The sequence below is a fragment of the Pagrus major genome, chromosome 9 (assembly GCF_040436345.1).
Source record: "Pagrus major chromosome 9, Pma_NU_1.0".
NCBI classification, from domain to species: Eukaryota; Metazoa; Chordata; class Actinopteri; order Spariformes; family Sparidae; genus Pagrus; species Pagrus major.
Genome location: NC_133223.1, coordinates 3,416,686 through 3,434,678, shown reverse-complemented (window position 1 = coordinate 3,434,678; position 17,993 = coordinate 3,416,686). Strand labels below are relative to the sequence as shown.

The following is a 17,993-nucleotide window of genomic DNA, read 5'->3' as shown; positions in this document are numbered from 1 at the left end:
AATAACCCTAGTAAAGCTTCTGTCCAAGTTCCTCCCAAACATCCCATTATGGGTCAGTCCCTCTCTCCCTCTTCAAGATGTAAAATGTGTCTATCAGGGCAGGCAAGTGTATGATTCCAAAAGGTTTACAATGACTGAATATTTATTTGGGTTTACATAGATTTCTGTCAGTTTTCAGACATTTTTAGCATTTCTTTTGAGAAAATTGGAGGTGATCAACTGCTTACAACACCTGTCAAATTGATACTCACATGACAGAGACTGCTGTGCAAGGTACTTATCGGGAACAATACAGCACTTCTTGCCCAAACCACCCCACAATATCTCTATGCTCAGCCATTCACACACACCTCGATGGAACAGCCGTCAGAATGGGGTTTAGTATCTTGTCCGAGAATCCTTCGATGTGCAAGCCTAGGAGAATTGGGGATCGAACCACGAATCTTCCAATATGCGGACCACCTGCTCTAACTCTGAAGCCAAGTTTCCTTTCTTGCTCCAGGATGTTTCCTAGAAAATTATAAGGAAATTACTGGACCTGTAAAATTAAGTGTTATTAGATTTTCCTAAGGCACAAGTGTAAAATGTATACCAGTGACTGCAGAGACAACAGTAGATCTCCTGTAATACCTCTCATTTCAACTTTGGCCCAGATAAATTACAGACATTCTGCATGTACTCATCCTCTATTACATCTCTGCAGAGATCCAGGATAACAGCATGGGGACAGCTGCATGAAATGATGGTAAATGAGAGGGGTGAGATGCAGCATCCAGCCACCCCATTTGTCTTAGTCCCAGCCTAATCTCACATTAAAGAGCCAAAAGGCCAGTGTGCAGATTAACTGGTGTTCACTGCTGAAACAGGTTGACTCCTCAGTGGAGGAGTCTATTTAGGAGGAGTGAAAGGAACACTGAGAAGTCATGTCGAAAGTTCAACAGCAATTTTTTTATTTAGAAAAATAAATCATGTGACAGAGCGTTTTGTCTAACAACAGCACTGAATCGGATCACTGGCTGTCTGACCAAACTACTTACATTTACCAGGGTGAAGAGAAAGCAGTGGCTGGTTTTACAACAGGGATATTATTTTTCAGCTACACAGAGAACATCAGTGCACATATCGCGTGACACATTCTAAACTTCGCAGTATGCAAAATGTGTTGTAAGTCAACATGTTCATTTGATTGCAATGTAATGTTGGAGAGCATTTTTTATCCCAAAGAGAGCTGACATGCTTTGACACTATTCCCTCCCCCATCCACAACCTGACATATGGCGATCACACCCACCACTGTCCCTGTACAGAGAAAGATCAGGCCCATAGAGGAAAACAGTCCATGCATAGGAGGCAAAAGCAATGACAATGTCCCTCCATTACGGTGTAGCATATAGAGGCAGCAACAACACTGAGCCACATGCAATAAGAAGATTAATGCATTTATGGAAAAGCTGCAGAAGCTACATTTAGAGTTGAATGAATAGAAATGAGCAGAGAGGACATCTGTTTAGGAGATAACTACAGGAGCTCTAATCTCCTTTAACTTAACACATAGATGTGAATGAAAATACAAAAATACACTCGTAACAGACTCTGTAATGCTATGAATATTACATAATATTAATTAAAATGGAAGATTATTCAACAAAAGGTGGAGGTTCACATATACATTTTCACCACGTCACCACAGTAATCCACAGTTTGAAATCAACACCCGTCTCTGTAATTGCAGAAAAATAATCCAGCAACCGTACAGCTTTAGCATAGCTGTTTATGAACTGGGAGAAGATATGTATCAGGCATGAAGCTATGATTTCTCTTATATAAGTCATCTATAAATATCATAGATTATTGTATATTGACATCTCATATCAAGATAAATGCTGCCATGTCAACGTCAGTCTTTTTTCTGAAGATAGCTAAACATATTCAATTGACCACACTTGCATTTCAGCAGAAAAAAAACACAAACTCCTATGTTTGGCAGGGCAGACTCACACCAGTAACAACACATGCAAGGATGAGTATTCCCTTGGTGCTTTCTTGGATAAATATAAACATCTTTTATCCCATCTGCAAATTGAAAAGTTACTCCTTGTTTCTGTGGGTCAGGAAGCAAACCCCATTTCATTGATTCTCATGTGCAAGAGAGACAGAAATTATCATCTGACTGGCCAATCAGACCAATGACGAGCCACACTATAAGGATACAGAGAAGTGATTGGTTTGCCATGGCCCATTGCCCTCTGACCCCTGCAGAGAGCTGCCCATCCTCTGGCTCCAGCAGGGTCCCATTGCGGAGGCTCTCTGTACTGTTCCCCATTTCCTCTCGGAGCTCCTGCTGGAGCAACTTGGAAATGAGGCTGTTGAAGCGGTTCTCTGTGGTGGAGATGATCTCAGAGGAGGCTGTGGTCAGGTTCAGCTCTGCAGGGTCTACACACGTGCCGTTCACCTTAGCAAAGTTCACCTCACTGAGATCTAGCCCTGTGACAGATGAAGGTGAGGCACAGGGGATGTCCCGCACCAGCTTGTAGTTTTCCATCCACTCTTTCAGCCACTCAAGGGAGCAGTCACATTCCCAAGGGTTTCGGAAGAGGTAGAGGCGACCGAGGAAGTAGATGGGCTGGAAAACAGGGAAGGGGAGGGTGGTGAGGTTGTTGCTGTTCAAGTGGAGCGTGATCAGGCTGGTCAGGTTCTCAAAAGTGCCTTCCTCGATGTATAGCACCTGGTTTCTGTCCAGATACAGGACCTCCAGCTCCACCAGGTCACTAAACCAGGTCTTGGACACATTGGTCAACTGGTTACCCCCAAGGTTGAGCATCGTTAGGCGGCTGAGCCCCTTGAAGGCATTCCGGGGCAGATCAGACAGCAAGTTGTCATTGAGGTAGAAGTTCTCCAGCCGCACAAGGTCCTGGAAGGACTGATCATGGATCACGTTGATGCGGTTCTCCTGAAGGTTCAGGTACCTGATATAAGAAGACAGACATGTTATAAAGACTGAGCTAGAAACTGTGGGGTAATTTTTCCCAATAAGCATTTCATAGAGCAACTAAATCAGGTTGTAAGGAGACCACTAAAGCCAAAATACATGCAAAAGCAAAATCCCACATTTTAAAGCAACCTAAAATGTACAAAAAGAGAATACTCATGGAGGAGGATAATAAATGTGCTGTAGCATCCAGGTTCATTGGCAGAAAATGAAAAACACAACACCAAGCTCTAAAAATGAGATGTACAACCGCCCTAACACGGTAGCAGCTACAAGGACTGAACTGGTGCTACATTTTTCTTATGGTTAACAAATCCCATGAAAACACACCCAATAATGCTGAAGCCCATCTGTTCCTTCTGAAGATGTGAAAAACAAATATATAATTTAATTTCTAATAGAGCCTCTTTAATTTGTTGAAACAGCTGAATACTGGAGTTTTTAGCAAATATTACTAAAATAGGAGGAAACAGAAGTGCATTTGCTTGGTATTAATACTCATTTGTTTGCTGTGAGAGTAGAGTTTATGGAATGAGAGGAGCCCAGTTGCAATTGAGGACAAAAAAATGACTCAAATTCTTACCGAATGCACGGTTGCAGTGGATTTCTCTCTTTATATTTTCACTACCTGCGACAGTGGGGCTGTGTGTGTGTGTGTGTGTGTGTGTGTATATATATGTGTGTCAAAATGTGTACAAATACATTATACACAAAAAAATGTGTACATATGTTGTCTAATTGAGTGCCTCGTCTTTTGTATTGATGAAAGTTCGATGTCCATTCAAGTCTTCAAAGTGCTCCAACTGCGAGTCACCTACAGTGAGACTGTCTGCACAGAAACAAAACAGGACTTTTACTTCAGGAACCCCGGATGCTGAAACTCGTTCCACTCCACAGCATACCTGGTCAATGTGTAGTATTGTGTGTAAAATCTATATCTTACTATTTGATTTAATATTAGTAATAGTCGTAGTATATCCACCAGCAGTGGCAGAGCTGAGCAGTGCTCTAAAGTCAGTGAGACATCTTTGATTTAGTATGGTTTGCATGCTATAAGGGACCATAATATGGGGCCCTTTCTCAGTAAAAGTCTTTCCTGTAATCTGTGATTTGACATCAGTCTGGTGCAATTTTCCCCCCTTAAAAGTCACTCAGTAAGGTCAATAAGGTCTACTCATCTAGTTAGGTCATATTTAAAAAAAATTTCCAGACAAATGTATGAGCCTTTGAGTCACTGAGAAGCCCAGATTTAAGAGGATGACAGCATCATGTTCCTAGATCAAGGCTATTTACTGTATTGACTAGCTGGCTAGCTAACTACCTTGTGAGCATTAGTAGTATTATAATTCTTAATCACAAAACAATACCCGTGGCCTTTACACATAGGTATACTATTGATAAATTATCTCCTGCTAATAGCTTTGTCAGATGATGCTAACCTGCTAGCCAGTAAGTTAGCTATACATAATCAACTTCCAGGATGTGACTTACTTGAGACTACCCAGGCCCAGCAGGGAGTTGTAGGCCACCGCCTCTATCTTGTTCCTCTCCAGATAAATGTGAGTCAGGTTCTCCATGCCTCTGATGGCTCCAGGGATTCTCCTGAAGTTGTTTTGGAAGCAGAGCAGCTCCTTGAGCGCTGTTTGCTCTATGAAGATGCGGTCAGGGATGTTGAAGAGGTTACAGTCCGACAAGTCCAGGCGCACCAGCTTCTTCAGTCCTGTGAACGTTCGTGTGTGAAGATAACTAATATACTCGTTGTGCGCCATTTTCAGGTCCACTAAGTTGGAGAGGCCCTGCAGGATAGAGGTTCAGCTGTGAGTTAATGTACACATTTGAATATATACTTTCACAAGCTAGTATTTAATTTACAAGATCCCAAACTACAGCTATCTTCAGCCAGGTTAAAATGAATTTATATGTAAATTTGAGCCATGTATCGATAAATCTGGACATAAGAATGTTTTAAAAGGATTTCCTAACAAGGCAGTTCATACCAAAATACAATCCCACTTAAAGGGATAGTCCATCCAGAAATCAAATACCTATCAACCTTATCACCGCACAGGCTACATGGAATTGGTTACAACAAGGTCTGTGGATTATTTTGAGCAGGGCTAACCAAAATGGGGCCCCCTGGCCAAAGTTGGCTCTTAAGATTCAGTTTGGCCCACCAGATGCTTCTATCAAAATAATAATAATAATAATAATAATAATAATAATAATAATAATAATAATAAATACATAAATAAATAACATAATGTGAGTTTGCCATGCAGGAGGCTGGTCAGTCATGGGAGCTTGGGATCCTTGTATCATTTTGGTAGGTGTTTGCTTTTGAGCAGCATTCATTTTCAGTTTTGGCTCTTTAAGAGAATACGTTTCTTGAGTAACCTGATCTTGAGTAACCAGGTCAGGATTTCTTGAAGAAGACATTGCTAGTGAGTTTCTCAAATGTATTCTTTTGGGGCTTTGAGTGGGCACAGAGTGCCAGTTCCATTATTTATGATAGCACATATGGATGGAGACACATTGTTACTAATTGATGTACTGAAAATAGAATAAAATCTTTACATCTTTGGTATACAAAACTGCCTTATGACTTTATTTTTTCAAATGTAATTTTGTGACCAAGTACAGCCATTTTAATTTCCTCCATTGTTTTGTGATTGCAGCAGATTTTTCTGCAGTAAATATCTCAAAATCCAGCCAAATAAAACCTAACCCTCACTAAGAGCAACTCTGGAAGGACAGGGTTAGGATTGAAAATAATTACTACTTGAGGTACATTTATTTACATTGAGGCAGTTGCAAGCATTATTTGCATTCAAAATCTAGAGAATGTGCAGCCTTGACAGATATGTGCTTTTGGTTTTCCAGACACCCGTCTGTCACACACAGACAGAACAAAATGACTTGACAGTCAACAGTAGCCAAGAAAATAAAGCTCAAGCAACAGTTTTTTTCCAAAGTGTATTCCCCATTTCAATTGTCCAAAATTTTGCTTTTACTTTTTAAGTAAAATGAAATACAATACAAATAATTGAAAAGGGACAGACAATTGCTTGATTTTCTTTTTCAGTAAAAATTCCTAAAAGCATGCCATTCATTTTTTCCTCCTCTCTCTAAGAAAAGAAAAAATGCAAACAAACTTATGCACAAAAACTCAGCTGACCTTGAAGGCTCCAGGAGTAATGAAGGAGATGTTGTTGTGGTCCAGAGAGAGAGACTTGAGGGAGGGCAGGGTGCCGAAGGCCCTCTCTGACAAGAACTTGAGTCTGTTCTTTTCCAGGTTGATGGCAGAGGCCTCGCAGGGAAACTCTTTTGGCAGCTCAGCCAGGCCAGAGCGGTCGCACAAGACGCTGCAACTCTTCTCCTGTGTGCAGGAGCAGGATGCTGGACAGGCCCGAACACATGCCCACCGTGCCAGCACCGCCTGAGGCAGCAGGCACAGCATAGAGACTTAAAGCAGGACAGAGGGAGGACACAAACAACATGGAAGTGAAAACACAGCAGTCAGTCCTAAATATTTCACTGCAAAGAACCACTAGAGCCAGACAAACAAGTGGAAATGTCCTTTCTCAAAAAACAGCGCTCAGGTGAGCTCAGCACTATGTAAATGGGTGTTGTAAACCCCCACCCCCATCAACCACCAAACATATTATTTCCTCCGTTTTCCTGTGATAATCAGTTCAATTTTATTTTTTTCTCAAAATCACAAGTTATTTATCCATTATCACAGAATAGCAAATGTTTTCTACTGTATGGTTGAGGAATCAATGCATAAACATCATATCAAAGTCCTTTCTTGTAATGAGACCAAAGGCATTTACATTTACATTGAGGGCATTTAGCAGACGCTTTTGTGACTTACAATAAGTACATTTGTCACAAGAAAGAAACCACAACATATCACCGAAGTCTGAACAAGTGAGTCTTGAGTCTTTTGTGGAAGATGGCGAGTGATTCTGCTGTCCTGACATTGGTCGGGAGTTCGTTCCACCACTGGAGCGCCAGAGCAGAGAAGAGTCACGACTTCGCTGAGCGGCTTTTGTTTGCTCTTAGCGATGGTGGTACCAGCCGGCCAGCTGATATAGTAGAGTGAAGTGCTCGCACTGGGGCGTGTGGTCTGACCAGTGTTTGGAGGTAGATGGGTGCAGTTCCATTGACGGCCTTGAAGGCCAGCACCATGGTCTTGAATCTGATGCGGGCCGCAACAGGAAGCCAGTGGAGGCCACGGAGGAGGGGGGTCACATGGGAGAATTTGGGTAGATTGAAAACGAGGTGCGCTGCAGCATTCTGGATACATTGCAACAGTTTAGTTGCAGAGGCTGGGAGTCCAGCCAAGAGCAAGTTGATGACCAGTGATTGGACCAGGAGTTGCGTCGCGTCCTTTGTGAGGAAAGGCCAGATCCTGCGGATGTTGCAGAGGGCAAATCTGCAGGATCGGGCCACCGCGTGATGTTGGGGGTGCAGGATAGTCCGTCGTCGAGGATTACGCCCAGGTTCCTCGCGGTCGATGAAGGCGATACCGTGACGTCGCTGACAGTGACTGACAGGTCCATGTGAGGGCAGTCTTTCCCCGGGATGAAGACTTCAGTTTTACTAAGGTTTAGCTTGAGATGATGCACAGTTGTCCAAGCGGAGATGTCTGCCAGACATTCCGAGATGCACTTGAACATTTATGTGCACTGAACTGATATCCCCCTTACATTACTTTTGTAGAAGTAACATTACACTAAGTCTAGGGTGAGTCTTTCAAGATACAAGCTCAATTTATTAAACAACACAGGGTTGTACAATTTGTTTTTCATTGTAGTCCCTTTATGCTACAAAAAAAAATTATAAAACTATTATTTGTGGTGGAGTGTGGAGGATGAATTGAGGAGTCTCACAATCTGAGGAAAGAAGGTAGTCTGGTGGTATGGCAGCAGATACTTCTGTATCTTTTGCCAGATGGCAGCAGGGTGAACAGTGGCTGGGGTGGGTGTTGTCTTTTAGTATCCTTTGGGCTCTGTGCAGACACCTCACTTCACTGATATCACTGATGATTGGTAGATGGGTATCAATGATGTTCTGGATGGTTTTAATAACCTGATCTTTCCTGATGGACAGATACCGGTAGCTTTGTTGCTAAAGTAACCGTTAACTGCTCATTTAACTGAGCAGCCAGTGTTGTCGTCGCTTTGAGTGGTCAGTAGACTGGAAAAGTGCTCTCGAAATGCAAGTCCATTTACCATCCATTTACCATTTACAGGGACACCTCATATCTGAAGGCAAGTGCTAGTGTTAGGAAGTCATCTACTAGACCTTCACATTTACTGCTTGGAGAAGAAGGTTTTGCTCTTCTCAGAATCAGGCACTATGATGTCCTCTTGGGTTTCCAGCCAGCAGGGCACACTTCTCCATATTTGTCAGTGTGCTGGAAGAAGAGTCTGATCTCTTATCCACAAAGTGACCCTCAGGCAAGTCACTGACGGTGATCTGCCTCATAATATCCTTGTTGTCAATAACAAGCAGACCCCTGGAGGACATTGCCATCGTCCTCCTTCAGCATACTGTGGTCTCTGGAGATGGCCTTGGTGAGGTCTGCCAGAAGTGGGGATTTTCATTGCACTGAGACCTTCCTGCTTCCTTGGTGTGTTGATCCATACCAAGTGTCTATGGAACAGTCGACAACCTTGTAGCCAGCACTGCTTACCTCCTCTGCTCTGTCCCTGAAAGCCATGATTTCGGTGGGACACACAAATATGAAGTACTGGGGTCAGCAGAAGACCAAATATTTCTCTTTGAAGTCATTCATTCTGGCTTCCTGGTTGGGAACATTTTTTATTGCCTTTCTGATCACCACATCATCATTACATTTGTGATGCGTGATGTCACTGAAGACCCAAAGTACATTCCTCAAGACTGACGTTGTTATCCTGAGTGGCAGCATCTCTGAACATTTGCCAGTCTGTGCACTCACAACATTCCTGTAGGGACTTTAGGTACAGTAATGACTGTACTTTAGGTACAGTAATGATGTACATACAGCTGATATTTAAATATAAAAATACACAAACTACTTTGTCACAAAAAACCTTCATGAAGTTTGGTTCAAATCTGAATTTATTATAGATCTTCTGAAAATATTACCACATTTGCTGGCTCAAATATATACACACATTAATTCTAATATTTGGTTAAATGTCCCTTGGACATTTTCACCTCAATTGGATACTTTTGATAACCATCTACAAACTTCTGGTCGTCCTCTGGCTGAATTTTTAACCACTCCTCTTGACAGAATCGGTGAATTTCAACTAAATTTGTTAGCTTCCTGGCACAGATTTGTTTCTTCAGCACAGTCCACATGTTCTCGATGGGGTCAAGTCAGGACTTTGGGAAGGCCATTCCAAAATCTCAATTCTAGCCTGATTTAGCCATTCCTTTACCACTTTTGATGTGATAATCCTCCTTCTTCATTATTCCATTTACTTTCTTTAGAGCACCAGATCCACTGGTAGTAAAATAGCCCAACAGCATAATACTACCAGCACCATGCTTGACAGTAGGTATGGTGTTCTTGGGGTGAAAGGCCTCACCTTCTCTCCTCCAAACATATTGCTGGTCATTGTGGCCAGACAATTACATTTTTGTTTCATCTCACCACAGAGTTTTCCTCCAGAAGGTTTTTTCTTTGTCCACATGGTCAGCAGCAAACTTCAGTCGAACTTTAAGGTGCCCCATCCGGAGCAAGAGCTTCTTACTTGCCCAGCAGCCTCTCAGCTCATGTTGATGCAAAACACACTTGACTGTGGCCAATGACACCTGTCTTCCAGCAGCTTCTAATTCATTGCAGACTTGCTCTTTGGTGGTTTTTGGTTGCCTCTTGACCATCCTGACCAGTTTTCTGTCAGCAGCAGGTGATAGTTTGTGTTTTCTTCCTGATGGTGGCAGTGACACAACTGTGCCATGCACTTTATACTTACAAACAGTTGTTTGTACAGTTGATCTTGGGACCTGTAACTGCGTTGACATGGCTCCAAGTGACTTTCCTGACTTGTTCAAATCAGTAATGTGTTTTTCAGATCAATGCTGAGCTCTTTTGACTTTCCCATTGTAGTGTTTGTGGCTGAGCCTAGTGGCTGTATCAAACAAGCCCTATTAAATGGACCCAGAAAAGTCACCAGCTGTTATCAATCACAATCAGTCAGCTACAGCGCATATGTGGTTCAATTTTAAATGACAGTTCCCATCCATTGCACACTGAGTTTCAGCTTCTCCCCTCTGAGCACAGGTTTACAATCCCTAGGTGTAGAACAAAAAGACACAAAAACAGTTTTGTCCCTGCAGCCATTACACTGAGGAATAAGTCATAGCTATATTTTGCACAGGTGATTATTTATTGCTGCTTTTATTTGTTTACTCATTGCTGTATCTATTTATTTTATTTACTTATTTTTTTTATATTTTGCCCATTATGTATGTTTTTACAAACTTAACAATTTTTACTGATTCATTTTGTTTTATTTTCATTTTACTATTAGTATTTTAGTTCACTTCAATATCTTAGTATGATCTGGACCTGTAAGAACTTTTTTTTTGCCATTTTTTAATTTCCACTGTCCTAAATTGGATGATGTGTGATATGTGCCTATGTTTTTCCCATATGTGTGTATGAGGACTCTACTGCAAACAAAATCTACCTCTGGGTACTAATAAAGTAACTTGAACCTGAACTTGATAACTCAAAAGAAGTTAAGAGGCCATGCTATAAAGAAAGTTACTGTATGTATCTTTTTGAGCCGGTAGATATGAGATATGGTCACATTTTCAGACCCATAATAAATTCATTATTGAACCAAACTTCATGAAGGTTTTTTGTGACAAAGTAGTTTGTGTTCCACTCATTCCATCACAGAAACATGAGAAACATGAGCTGTAGAAATCATTGGAACTGAAGACTGCCATGATATACTTGTTCTTTACAAGTGTATGTAGACCTTTGACCACGACTGTATCAGCTAAGAACAAAGACAACAAAGCTGAACAAATATATTCACTGTATATATATATATATATATATATATATATATATATATCATAAAAAGCACCAGTGACCAACAACATTAATAAAACGTCTATATACAAGTCAAGTGTATGTTATGAACACTACATTTAGTGCAAAGGAAATAAATATTCAGTGGATATTCATGTAGATGGGTTGGGTTGGATGAATATGTACAGTATATGCATGTATACATGTCTATACAGACTATATACATATATTATGCGGGATTTATAGTGACAGTGATGGATTGATATGTACATATTAAAAACAAAAACTGTCCGTTTAAATAGTAAAAAATAGAATCTGTTATTGATATAATCTGTAATTGGTGTGGGATAGACTTTTTCACTTTCTTGCTGAGAAACTTCCAAACTTCCAAAAATAATCTGTTTGCAAAAATGGTTTATTTGGGAAATTAGACAAGAAGGAACAACCTGCTGAAAGATGGAGTGCCTGGTTCAAAATCTGAATGTTGCAGTCAGGCAGATATCAAGGTAAAGAAAATACTGACTACTTTAAAATAGATTCCAAGCTTATAGAAATTGAAAGATTTATGACTCATGATCTCTTTATGATCTCAATATGACAATTTTGGATGTCCCAGATCCATTGTAGTTAAATTGCTTCGATACTAAGACAGGGAGGAAATTTTGAAGAGATCCAAGTCTTCTAAAGGCACTAACATCTTCATCAATGAGGACTTTTTTAATTATGTTTGCATGAAATGCAAGGAACTTCTACCGCAACCCAGAGACAGGAGAGGAAGAAGGGGAACATTGCCTTGCTGAAATATGATCAACTAGTTGTGCACCCTCCCCGATTGGGTTAAATCTCCCCAGCTATCATTAATCTTGTCTGTCTAATGTTACAAATGTCACAGATCACCACTGAATATATTATTACGGGTAGTTTTGTGAAGCTTTCATGTGTAATGTAAATGAGTCGAGTTCTATTTCAATCAACGACTTGGCCAATTATTCACAGAAACTAAATGACAGAAAAGATATGATGTACATTGATGCAGATATAAACTTACTCAACTAAAGAAAGCCCCAAGATCTTAGCAAGTATTACACTGAAGAGGACTTCAGTGTTCATAAGTAGTTTCTATTAGTTCTAATAGTTTAGTGTCAACTCTCCACTTAAACTAGCCAAAAAGTATTAACATCAAACCCAATCTATCAGAATCATGGCTCAATGATGATAGTGTCTTTCTCTTGAGTACCTCAATATAAGGTTGTGCATTCATGCAGAAAAACCAAAATGGGAGGAGTTCAATCTTTGTTGACAGCACTTTTTAGTTTATTGAGAGGAGAGAGCTTAGCGAAAATTTAGATAAAATTAAGGAATTTTAAAAACTATATTCCTGTATAGAACCAATGTCTTTAAAGTTGACCCACTGCCAAAACTCAAGCCTTTCACTGACAAAGACATATTTGTATGTTGTATTTGACTGCCAATTTCACTCGATAAGAACCACCATGTTTACATGTTTAGCTCTTCTTGTTGATTAAATTAATCAGTTTTATCAAGCAGTCTTCTTCAGCAGACTTTTGACTAGTCGTAGCAGGACAAACACAGCTGGTATAAGTAGTAGAACACTGCTAAAAAAAACACTTAATCGTCACAGTATAAACACCAAGTCAGTTAAACTTCAGGGATGTCAATCTGTCCATTTAGGAAGCACAAGCGATTGTTAATCAGTTTTCAACTGCTTTGGTACAAATGAAACTACTAGTAGCATGAGGCGGTACCTGCTGTCCAATCCGGTTGCACAGATAGTCCAGCTCCTCCAGGATGGCACATCCATACGTGCGGTCACAAGAAGGTTTGCTGTGTCTCCCAGCACAGTCTCAAGATCATGGAGGAGATACCAGGAAATCAGCCGGTACACGAGAAGAGCTGGACGGGGCCGTAGAAGGGCATCAACTCAGCAGCAGGACCGGTATCTGCTCCTTTGTGCAAGGAGGAACAGGAGGAACACTGACCAAACTGTCAGAAACAGATTCCATGAGGGTTGCATGAGGGCCCGACGTCCTCTAATGGGACTGGTGCTCACAACCCAGCCCCGTGCAGCTCAATTGGCATTTGCAAGAGAACACCAGAATTGGCAGGTCCACCATTGGTGCCCTGTTTTCTCCACAGATGACAGCAGGTTCACACTGAGCACTTGTAACAGGCGCAAAAGAATCTGGAGACACCGTCATGAACGCTATGTTGCCATCATGCAGCATGACCAGTTTGGCAGTGGGTCAGTGATGGTCTGGGGACACATATCCTTGGAGGGTCGCACAGACTGATTCTACCATGTCATAGTCAACGGTACCCTGACTGCTGTTAAGTACCCAGATGAAATCCTCAGAGCGATTGTCAGACCTTACGCTGGTGCAGTGGGCCCTGGGTTCCTCCTGGTGCAAGGACACTGCCTGGCCTCGTGTGGCCAGAGTGTGTACTCAGTTCCTGGATGACGAAGGCATTGATGCCATTGACTGGCCCAAGTTGACACAAGTTGGATCAGCCTATGATTTAATTTTTTTTACTTTGATTTTTCGGTGAGATTTTGAATCCAGCCCTCAATGGGTTGAGGATTTTGGTTTCCATTGACCGTTGTTACGTCATTTTGTTCTCAAAAATTATACAACATACATCAGTAAAGATTTTCAACTTGAATTATTCATTCATCAAGATATGATGTGTGATTAAAGTGTTCCCTTAATTTTTTTGAGCAGTGTAGTTGTAGTGACACCTGTGTTTGACAAGTCGTAATGTCTGCTGTGAAAAACATTTCAGTCAGTGATATCATTAAATGCTCTCCTTCAGCTGATTAATGGACCTTCTGATAATGTTGTTTATGTCAGATGTTTCAATTTAGTTTATTCCACTGGTCATGCAGGCATCCCACTTCAGATAAATACAAATTACACATATTCTGCAAAAAAGATTTGACCTCCTCAGTGTAGACTTTTGTTAATCTCCAAATCATATCTGCAGCATAAAGCACAAAAAAAACAAAAACAACAAAACAACAACAACAACAACAACAACAACATGCAAATCGGTTACTCTGTTTCCCAAGACTAGATGCTCGCTATGATTTGTGCAGCAACAAGGACACTAGTGGAGTTATGATTTGATTTTTAAGTCACGTTGAATGGCAGGTTGAGGGCTAAACTGTCTCTTTGCCAGCTGCTGGTGAATCGATGATGTGATTAAGAAAGAGCAGCTTACATCAGAGATTAGCCCCACAACAATAGGTATTGTCCGTGCCTGGGATTTCACCCTCGATCCAGTTCACATTAGCTTGAGTTCGGTCTTGCCTTTTAGTCTGATCAATCAATCAGTCAATCAGTCCTCATAGATGAAAGGTTTTTGATGAAGGCAAACCCAAAATTCTGGATGGTTCATTAAAAGAGATATGTATGTTAAGGAGTAAACCAACCTGAGTTAGGACATGATTATTTTATAATGAGGATTCACAGTGTGAGGAAACATTTCTTTGACCAAGCTAGTCTAGGTTGTGAGACCATTTTTACAGCTGAGGAGGAGGAAAAAACAGTAGAGGAGTGAAGGGATTGAAACTGACCAGTGAAAGTGATGACAGTCATTACTGTAGTCTCTCATCTGGGATATGCCAGGATTAACGGAGACCTGAAATGGCATAAAAGGAGCACAGCAGGACTTAATGATGAACTATTATGAATTATAATATGTAACAAAACCAGTTGTTGGAAGTCCATACGTGATCTAGTTTCAAGGACATAGTTTTAGCTTTTTTGACTGGTAATAACAGAGAATCACAAAGAGTTTCGATCTTATATAATCTTTGTGGATGCTTATTTACAATATATCACAACTGTTGAGCTGAGCAGACAGAAAGACCAGCTGGCAGAAATTTAAGATTCAACATTAACATGCAGAAATGGTAGTGACATACCTGTAGATCTTCCCAGATGGTTGCATCCATGTGTGTTAAAGGTCACTGTCCAAATATACGTGTATGTGTCCATCCTGTCCATCCCATATCAGTCTGCACAGGGAGCCTTCTACTGTCTAACAAAGCAAGCTGCTTGCTAGATGCTTCTGCCTGACACAGTCCTCCAGCTAGTGTATGTGGTTGTGTTGTTACACTTCACTCTTCCCCCTTCACTCTGCATGTGTGTGTGTGTGTGTGTGTGTGTGTGTGTGTGTGTGTGTGTGTGTGTGTGTGTGTGTGTGTGCCGTCATACACACACAAACACACACTCACTCACACATATCAAAAAGCCATCTCTTAATGGCAGTCAAATCCCCTGGATAGAGGGAGGGATGGATGGAGATGGGCGGTTGGCAGGATTATAGAAGTAAAGTGAGGCTCTGATCAAACCACTGGGGCAGAGTGGTAACTTAGAAACACACAGATTACACCCTACCAACACACACACACACACACACACACACACACACACACAGCATGAAGTTGGACATAAAACTTCAGAAAAAAAATCAGAAATACATTATGTTGAAATGGATGAGGAGATCAGCATGCTATTATTGGTGTGACATGATGAAAGGGGCGATCAATACGATTTGTTGAGTAAGATAACCATACTGTCAAAGCTCCATTTTTCGCCAGAGAGCTAAATGTGTTCACTATAGCTGGGTTCACCCGACGTGAATGTCCCTAAAACCTTATTTTCAAAATGACAGAAATTATACAACAGGGTTTTAATGGGTGTCACTGGCTCTGTGCTTATGAAACCTACTCAGCACATTAGAGACCATGTGACCTTTCAAGAGTAACGTCAAAAACCTCCCAAAACTGGGGTAAACATGGTTTTCATGAAGGATGAAAGATATGTAACACCTGTTTTTTTTCTTACTGCCTAAAAAAACCCCAGAGAAAGCCAAAGAGTCGTCCATCTATAGACATGAAATACAGGTCAGGTTTCATTTATCATTTTACCCTCACTTAGCCAGAATGAGTCACTAGATAAAAAATGATGTCACTTAAAAGTTCAGTGCACATCTTACCATATTTTGGTTGCACATCTGAGGGGTATTGCACAAAAGTAGAATAAAGAAATCCAGGATGATTGAGCAAGCGCGGCTTGACCAAGTCTGCTCGGCGCATCCTGGCTTAATTGGTTGCACGTTTGCCGAGCCAGGATGAAAAGGCGCAGCTATGTCAAGCCAGGTGTAGATAGTTGGGATAAGTGCGTGTTCACGGCATACTTAAATAGAGCTCGCGATCGCTCACAGAATCACGATGGGAACATGGATAAGAGTCGCGCTTCATATTTCACGGCCACTGAACAACAGCTCCTGATGGAGTTCTATGAAGAGGTGAAAGATATCATAAGAAAGGCAATACCAATACCAATGCCATAATTAAAGAAAGAAAGCCTGGCAGACAATAGCGGACCGGCTTAATGCGTAAGTAGTCCAAAACTGTACAGTTAATAAACAGTGCTCCACTGGAACTGTCATTATTAGGCTACAATTAAAGGACTAAAGGAGTTACTTTTCAAGTCCACTAATCAACTGTTGTACACTTTGCTTTAAATGTGGCAAGTAGAGGTGCATGTTACTCAGGAAATGTAGAGTATGATTAAGTGCAAACAATTATCCACAATGTGTCATTTAATCTATTTTTCTCATGTTATGTTTTTATCTATTTTATCTTTCTATCCTTCATAAAGAACAAACTTGTCTGGCCATAAAGGGACCTGGCAGCAAGTTAAAATTAAATACAAGAACATTTTGCAGGCTGGTAAGTGACTTTAAAGTAGATAAAAGTGAACAAATGAGGTGAATAGATTAGGTGTCTGCTGACATGTTGAATGTCTGTATGATTGTAGCAGTTAAAAAAAAAAAAAGCCCATAGAACTGGCACGGGGGGCGGCCCATCAAGCCAGGATATGACCCCAGCGGAGGAGCTGGCACTCCATTTAAATAAAGGGAGGCCAGTGATGGAGGGGATCCAGGGAGGGACAGTAACAGACTCTGTCCCAGCCACAGAAACTGTCCGCTTCATACAAGGTACATATTGCAGTACTACTGCACATGGAACACAATCAAATAAATATATTATACTGTCTGACTTTGGATTTCCTTGCAGTGTCTGGGAACACACTTACACTTTTGGAGCCACCAGAAGATGATCCGGTTAGTACATTGTATTGAAATCACAGGCTTGGTATGTCCTGTGAAATCTTAATTCAAGTTCTCTCAATACATGTATGTATATGGCAGGGGGAAGGCACATCTGCAGCTGCAGAATGCACTTCTGCAGATGAGGAGACTGTGTCACTAGACTCCAGAAGGCTTGAGGTATGTAAATTTTATGGAAATATCCTGCTTATTTAGTCCATAAAGGATATGAAGTCAGTGATGTGGTGCTAATAGAAAATATGTGTAACAGGACCCAGATGCTGCACAGTCTCCTAAGCAGCCTGGTAACATTGTGAGTATTGGCTAAAGTAAATCTACATTATGCACAAATCCTGCTGTGCTAATCGACATTTCTTTTACAGACTTCACAAACTGTCAGAAGACTATACGCAAAGCACCTGGAGAGGCAGATAGAGCTGGCAGACGTTAAAATCAAACTCAAGAAGAGAAGGCTCCAAGAAATGGATCTGGATCTTGAGATTAAACACCGGACACTCAGGAAACTGGACCTGGAAATCCAGAAACTAGAAAGAGAAGTGAGTATTTCAGTGCACACAGTAACCATAACTGCAATACAGTGTTTTAATCTTTGTTGCTTTAGCTCTCTCTATTCCAGGATCCAAGCAACCAAGACAAATGAGGACTGCCAAATAAAAAAAAAAAAATTCAACTAGAAGATTTTCATGAATGTGAAGTAGAATTAAAAGATAACCACCAATGCTAAACAAAATGCACACACACACAGCAAAAAGTAACATTTAAGATCTTTTATTAACTAAAGATAAGTTAAATCCAAAA

The 17,993-nt window shown here is 40.9% G+C and overlaps 1 protein-coding gene and 1 pseudogene across 1 annotated transcript; both read right to left on the bottom strand.

The window, feature by feature from the left end:
- Positions 1-1,231: 1,231 nt before the first annotated feature.
- Positions 1,232-15,061, bottom strand: nyx (nyctalopin). Its single transcript, XM_073474209.1, has 5 exons — positions 14,980-15,061; positions 14,629-14,693; positions 6,165-6,451; positions 4,481-4,785; positions 1,232-2,966 (listed from the first exon to the last, which is right to left on the bottom strand). Exons 2-5 carry the CDS (start codon positions 14,648-14,650, stop codon positions 2,138-2,140), a joined length of 1,443 nt encoding a protein of 480 aa, XP_073330310.1. The 5' UTR covers positions 14,651-14,693; positions 14,980-15,061; the 3' UTR covers positions 1,232-2,137.
- LOC141002474 (peroxiredoxin-like) lies at positions 8,308-8,792 on the bottom strand (annotated as a pseudogene).
- Positions 15,062-17,993: the final 2,932 nt, after the last annotated feature.